The sequence below is a fragment of the Tasmannia lanceolata genome, unplaced genomic scaffold, assembly GCF_043159265.1.
Source record: "Tasmannia lanceolata isolate RefF3 unplaced genomic scaffold, GAP_Taslan_0.1 ptg000023l, whole genome shotgun sequence".
Taxonomy (NCBI): domain Eukaryota; kingdom Viridiplantae; phylum Streptophyta; class Magnoliopsida; order Canellales; family Winteraceae; genus Tasmannia; species Tasmannia lanceolata.
The window spans coordinates 1,112,008-1,119,759 of NW_027518700.1; the positions used below are offsets into that span (position 1 = coordinate 1,112,008).

Here is a 7,752-nt window from a genome sequence, read left to right on the forward strand (position 1 = left end):
TATGTTTTTTTTTAAAGTAGAAGTAGAGTTAATTTTCAAAATTTTGAAGTTTTATTGAAAAACTTCATCCCAAGCAAAAACATTGTAAACTTGAATTAATCATAGAGAAACAGTTTCTACACACAAGTGTAGATAAGTTATCTACACACTAGCTTAAAACACAGTGGAGGCCCACATAGATAGGGTGTCCACAAAAAATCAGCTCCATAGGATCATCCTAACCCTTTGAACCGTGGAGGCAAAAAATGGACAGATTTGTGAAGGTTCATACAGGTCCATTTTACCTCCACAAATTGTAGGGTTGGGATTATGGAGCTGATTTATTGTGTGTAGATAACTTATCTACACTTGTGGGTAGAAACCGTTTTCTCTTAAACATAAGGGGGAATCATAGGCATTTATATTTCATGCTTAAACATGAGAAAAACTTGTTCAGCCAAACTAAAAGATCTGCTATACTTTTTTCATTTCATAAATAATAGATGTTACAAATACAGTTCCATCTCTAGCACTCTAAAATGCCATCTAAAGCTCGCTAGAGCAACAATAATTCCTTGAAAGACACAGGAAAAGATAAATAAATAAACAAAAAAAACTTCCATTGAAGAATCCACTCAATCTTGATGAAAGCCCGGAAAAAGCAATGACTTCATTGTATTTTGATTTCCATTGGACTGTAAACCAATTTGAGCTTTAAAGATCCACCTCGAATAAAATCTACGAACCAAAAGCTCTTATGAAATCTCCTCCCAAATCTCCCCACTTTGTTATTTATTGAATTAGCATCAGTCACAGCTCAATGTTTATCTTCCATAAGTACAATTCTTTAGGTGGAATTCTCAAAACAAGGCTTACCAAACCAGACCCTTCATCATATGTGAACTCTGATTCTTCTGCATCAACTGTTAATCTCTTGGGCCTAGTAGATGAATAGGCCCCAAATACACCACACCCTCTCACTTGCATCTCTACAGTCGCACTTTGCTCGGCTTCATATCTTAACTCTTTAATGGCACCTCCGGAATTGAACATCCTTATCAGTCCAATAGGAGCAAATGAACCACCATTTGACAATTCCTTAACAGGAACCACTGTAAAAACCTCATATTCCCGGGATTTCAGCGTGACAGGCAAGGACGCATTCTTTGGAAGATAAACTACCTCTCCTGCAACATGTAGAAAGCAACTTAGCAAAACAAGCTGAAATGTTTTCCTGTACTATTTCTAGACTCTAGTATAAATGGCAAGAAAATTAGTGATAAAGCAATGATTATTTGTTCAGGCATTTTAGCAAAGCATAGCTACGATGTTTACGAATACACACCACCCAAATGGGAAAATATGACAGCATTGCCATTCCAGCCATCATCAGCAATTCTTGGCAAATAATCGACATCACTCGATCGAATAACTCCAGTAATGGTGCCAGGTTGTAGATCATGAATAGTGTTCTTCTTTCCAACTCTACACCATCCAGCTCCCTGACAGTTGAAGACCCCAAGAATGCCAGAGTAGTCATTCAAATTCCATATTTTTAAAAGACTGCAACAAAAGAAGACAGCCAGTTAGCCAAATCTTGACAAACATATTTAGAATATTAAGCATTACAGAGACAACCAAAATGCCAAAGTCTAGTCCTGAGTCATAAATGCACAATAACTTTGCTTAACACCTTTTTCCGTCTCTGGCAGGATCAGAAAATAAGCAATCCCTTGTGGGTCTTCCTGGAAGTTTCGCTCTCAGTATAGATCCATCAGGAAGTACAAGTTTCTTCAACAAATTGAAGTCATGGTTTCCTGGTTTGTCACTGCATGGAATATCTCTCACATGAGGAAACTTGGTTTTCTATTGTCTTAATGCTAGAACAAAGATTTAAAAATTTATGCAGTAAAACTAACACCTGACATAAATGGCACATCCTCCAACTGCACGCGCTGCTCCATGGTACTCGGCCATCGGGTGAAGACTCTGAGCAATCGCATTGGTCACCAAATTAACAATCATGAATTTCACTGACGTAAAGAAGTATGATAAAGGAGTGAGACAATGGAAAAAGGGATTTTGGAATCTTACGTGAAACATATCCCAATCAGGCTGCATAAATTCTCCAAGGAAAATGGTGTTGTAGGCAACAGACGCAATATGGATTGTATGAGATGCTGGATCTCTTGGCCAAAAATCATCAGATGCTCTTATTACAGCAGTCCTCTTTGAGCTATGAAAACATGAAGGAAACATTGTATCAAAACTCGCACAAATACCCCACAAACAATCTCAATGAAAGGAAAATGCGGAGGAATCAATGAAAATAATTACCTATATAAACCATCTGTGTTGTGACTCATACAGGATATTATTCCATTGTCAGAAAAATTTCTAGAAATTGAAGCTTCTAAAGCCTGATGGTACTTTCTAGCAAGTTTCACTCTTCCACCATGGCCAGCTCCTAAAGTCTCAAGAATGTTCTGGACATCTACTTTGACGCCATCAATTCCAGCAGATGCAAGATAAGAATGAAGTTCATCATAGAAATTAAATACTTTTTCTGGGTTCACGAGACCAAGGCCATTGGTTGTAATGCTGTTCAAAGCATCACAGGGTTCATTGGACTTAACTCCTGGAGATGAAACAGGATATGCCATCTTGGATTCATAATGTTCCATTCCAGTGACACCAGGCCTAACTCCACCCCAATACCCCGTTATCGCATGCCAAACATAAACATATCTGGAGTGAAGAAGGAATTTGATAAGAAAAATAGTCATTGATGATATTGCACATAAAGTAAGCTGATATTCATGAATGCAGAAACCAAATGACATGTTAATATTTACCAAAGTTACAACATAGATATTAAGACTGATCGAAGTCATGAGAAAAAGAAACAAAGAAATGGAATCGACTTTCTTACTTTAAATCATGCTTGTCTTTTATTTCAGTAACAATGTGAGCAAGTCCCATTGCTGGATCCTCCTCTCTGCGACCCTCTTTGCCATTTTTCTGAAATTTGTGGTTTTCTTTTATGTTCGTTAGCCTATTTGCAAAGCTGAAAGAGAAGATAACAGAGAAGTGAGAAGAAATTGCTAGCTAATGAAATAAAATTGGGATGAAAATCATTAAATTGTGAAACACATGGGGAAAATTAAACAGAGGTGCATCTTTATGTACTCACTTTGCTGCATCTCCAGGCTTAGATGCAATGCCAGTGGCATCCATGCCAACAGATTGCCAACCATCATCAATTATAACAAACTTTGGGGGAATACCACCTTTCTCTAAACTGCATGAATGATAGTTGTTACCATAGTATTTTAATGTCAAATCATGAAACTTGAGTGGTTCCCAAGATGAGATAAGTACCTTTCTAGTCCTTGTCTTACTCCCTCAGCAGTAACATCTGTATAAAATGCATCCCACGTACACCAGCCAAACCAGTTCAGCATGTCTGGCATCTAAAAGAAAAAGAAGTCAATACCAATAACTGAATTCAGTAAATAAACTTCTACCACATGCACAAGAATGTGGTAGAAACTACCTTCTTCTTTTCACGATGAGAGAATGTCTGAAGGTGCTTTTCGACAGCCCTATAAAAGTTCAGTGTGCATTAAAATTAGAGATAACTCTCAACCAACATAAGATATTTGTGAATACAGTAGAAGTTCATACAAGAAGAGTATAACAGACGTCTTAAATGGAAACATAAATCATTCAACCATGTATTATGGGATAAATGCTACAATTTCGCATATTCTAGCCCGATATCAATTTGCGGACAGATAAATAACAAGCACGCAACATGCTAGTATGAAGGCCATGTAATTCTAGTGGTGAAAATCCAAATAGAATAAACCGACTATAAACCAGAGTAAACAGAAGATAATTAGTTTAAACTTCTTACTTTACTGCACTGGTGATGACATCAAATGGGTCTGATCCAGCAGCAACAAAAACCAAATGGGTTCCTTCAAATCCATCCACAGAGGGATCTCCTGAAATTTGAACAAGAACTTTTTTGGTTAGTACATTTACAGTCCATTTCCAATACTAAAAAAGAGAAAATGGCCAAAGAAGCATGGATCTTTATCCATTACCACTCTCTAAACAGATCTCTATTTCATTATTCGGATTCCCTTGGAGAACAGCTCTAAAAGCACCCTCAAGTATAGGTAAGAATACAGTATAGATTGCAGACCGGCCAACACCATCTTCGCTTCCCTCACCAAAATGAGACCCCTCATTTCCCTCAATGATCAAAAACTGAGTTTCAAAGGGGATGTCTTTGCCTGAAGAACCCATCCTCTGTGTCATCCACCATAACTTAAAGCGAAAATTGCACATGAAACGCAAACCCCTGACATTTCAGGAAGGGATCAAAACATAGAAGCACTGATGCCTTAACAGAAACCAAAACCCAGAAAAGAGGGACAGATTTCTCGCATAATAAATCATGAATCTGGGGCATAAATAAAAGTGAACAGTGAATCAGCTAAATTCCCTAGATGGATTAGCTAGCAAGGATCACCTTTGAAATGTACAAACCAAATCAAAATCGAGGCAAATTTCAAATTACATTGTCAAATATCATAGAATAACAAAGCTAAAAAGACCGCGATAATATGATAACAAGCCTGTCTCACGAAATAGGTGAAAATGGAAAGGTTTTTTTCATTTTTTTTGATATTTTTCATCTCTTAATCAGCCATACAACCCAGGAACCAAGGTAAGAGAAATTATTCTGAAAACACTCAAATCCTGTGTTGCATGGATTCGGATTCGCATGTTGAGATCTACACAGATTCAAGTTATTGGATTCAGCAAGCCCCAAAAAGTAGGATTCATAGATTCAATAATTTTTATTTAATAAAATTTAAAAATAGATATTCATGAAAAATTTGTGGATGAGGGGTCGAGACGTTAGGGTTTTTATTAAGAGAGGAGGAGGAATGGGGTCTATGTTCGAGGTTGGAGGGTCAACACCTTAGGGTTTTTATTAAGAGAAGACGGGCTGTGTTTTTATTAAAAAAAAATTAAGAAGAAAATGTGCTCTAAGGGAAAATGTACAGGAATTGCATTTTATAAGAGGCATATTTGTGTCAGATTCGGCCGAAGAAATATAATTCAGGCAGGACACGGCTACGAAAAGAAGCCAGATGTGAATCATGTCCGATTTCTATAAGAATGCAACACAGCTCAAATCATAATGAAATGAATGATGCTCAAAATGAAATCAACTGATTACTACTAGAGCAGGTTGAAAGAAATGATAGTGCTTAAATCACAAATCAAAACTGAGCATTTTAAAATGCAATCTTTACTCATTTTGATGCAACTACCATACTTCTATATCACCCAACAAATATCAAAACAAGAAAACCAACAGATCAGTCTCAAAACACCAGAAATTTTAAGAACTTACTCCAATTTTCCGACAGGGAAGACATGGCGACTTCCAAGTTGACCCCCCGATCTCACGCCGATGAAGGCCCCATTGATCAAACCATCACCAGAAGCAGGAGTTAAAACTATGTTGTCATGAACATCAGACAAGATAGAGGTCCCCAAAACCACCAAATTCCCATCAGCAACAGAAATACCAGCCCCAACAGTCATCTTGAAAGAAAACTTAGAAAACCAAGATAGAAAAAAGTAGATTAATGTTAATCCCCAGGAAACCCAGATGCAAGAGTGTAGAGTAATCCCCAAACTGAAAACCCAAGCAGAAGAAAAATGTAAACCTCCCAACAATCAGAGAAACAAAATGGAAGAACCTAATGGCAATTTCAGCACTTCCCAAAATGAAACACCCCAAACCAAATCAATAATTTAGAAAGAACCCAACTACTAACAAGAGAAACACACAAAAGAGAAAAAAACTGACAAATTGCAAGGAGAAGAAACAGAACAACAGACCCTGACTAGATAAAAAAAAATATCCAACAGAGCCTACAAATCAAAACCCAAAAAGCCCAATATGAGAACCCATCAGAGAAAAGGTGGGTATTTATAGCCAAAGCAATCAAATGGATGAAAAACTAAAACCTGGGAATCACAGTCCTCCAATATTAAAAACTTCTGGCGGGAAGCAAAAGGTTAGGTGTATCACATATTCACGTGTTTCGTGCATATGAACAATTTCCTTCTGACTCAGACGCTGACAAGACAATTCACTCGGAAAAAACGCAGAACTAAGACGCTAAGACCAGGACGTCCACTGCCTGAGAGCCACGTATGTAGCCATTTACTGTCAAAGTAGGGCCCACATGCAGACAGAGTTTACAGTGGCTGTTTTTCTTGATGTCTTCTTGCAGTGTCCTGCTTAGAAGTTGGAAAATGCCTCCCCCACCTCGAGACACGAACCGGAAAATTCGGCCTCGTGAATGCTTTGGTAGGAAGCGACCTCATTGTAATCCCATGAGTCGCGCTGATTAACCAAAGGTGGGTGCTAGTTGCTCACTGTGGGGGCGCCTTAATAAATTATAATGAGGTCTGGCTCTGGATATCCCACGTCAGTATGACGTGGAGAGAAGGGATCCCACGTCAGCAAGATGAGAGTCACGACAAAAGACAGCTCAGCTTCGACATGGCGTAGTTAAGTTGCCGCTTTCAGAAAGGTTGGCCGATGTTGACCTGTCCAATGTACTGTTTAGCATTCCTCATTTTTACCTAATAACTCTTCTTTTGAAATTATATTAAAGAGGAATGCTAAACTGATGAGTAAGCAGGGGTTAGGCAAGACCCCAACATGCATTAGGAAAAAAAAGAGGAACAACTAAGGGGGCTGAAAAGCCAACAAGAAGGGAACAAGCTCCCATGGTGTCGCCCTTGTAGCTGGTTTTTGACATTATAAATGGACTTTGGTGAGATAGTCCAATGGTGTCGCCCTTGTAGCTGGTTTTTGTAACAACACCCTTCAATTTAGCATTCCTCTATATTAAAATCATTAATAGTGAAATCTCTCTCTCTCTCTCACACACACACACACACAAACACACCAAAACAAATAAAAATAAAAATAATAACTGCTGTTTTTTAACATATGTTACACCCAACAAATATGATTATGACAAGGCATAATAGATATCAACATTTTAGCATGCAAGTGTGATCATCATAGCTGGTGAACCATCCTTGTTAGGACATAAAATCAATTAACATGTTGAAACATCCTCCAATTACTTCCCACAATGTCATTGATCCTTGACCAATGCTCTGAATTGAAGAGTAATATTAAATGTAGAATTATTAGTTTTACCCGTCGAATAAATGAAAGTTAAAAGTGTAAGGGTAATAAGTGCATCTTAGTATCCTAGTGTGTCATGGATGTTTTATCGTAGTCCTAACTTAACTACATCATGATCAGTAGTTATCAATTAAAATTATTATAGTTCTATTACGGGTAGAACACTAACAAGTATTTATCTGCCAGTAAAGGGGTTGGTCTCTACTGCCATCTAATTGATCATCACTAGATCTATCAGAGCTGAGATCTAATCGTCTAGAGAGGAGGCAGAAGATTCAGCCCATATCAATCATTTATTACGGCTGGTCAAAGTAAGTTCTTGATCTTCTTTTGCATTTTACATAGCTTGCATTGTTTGTATAGATTAACTTACAATATATCTATACACTAATCTGATTAGATCTATTGTATATGATCACTAATGTTGTTAGCAAGGCAAGATCCGATCGACATGCTCTAATGTAAAGGAAATGAATTCTACTAAATTGAGATATAATTATAATTAACCATAA

The 7,752-nt window shown here is 37.5% G+C and overlaps 1 protein-coding gene across 1 annotated transcript; it reads right to left on the bottom strand.

The window, feature by feature from the left end:
• Positions 1 to 428: 428 nt before the first annotated feature.
• Positions 429 to 5,973, bottom strand: LOC143856167 (seed imbibition 1). Its single transcript, XM_077366270.1, has 13 exons — positions 5,417 to 5,973; positions 4,092 to 4,351; positions 3,899 to 3,989; positions 3,536 to 3,584; positions 3,361 to 3,452; positions 3,173 to 3,280; positions 2,912 to 3,046; positions 2,317 to 2,727; positions 2,074 to 2,215; positions 1,901 to 1,968; positions 1,673 to 1,807; positions 1,325 to 1,542; positions 429 to 1,166 (listed from the first exon to the last, which is right to left on the bottom strand). The coding sequence occupies exons 1-13, from the start codon at positions 5,608 to 5,610 to the stop codon at positions 790 to 792; spliced, it is 2,280 nt and encodes a 759-aa protein (XP_077222385.1). The 5' UTR covers positions 5,611 to 5,973; the 3' UTR covers positions 429 to 789.
• Between the last annotated feature and the right edge of the window lie 1,779 nt (positions 5,974 to 7,752).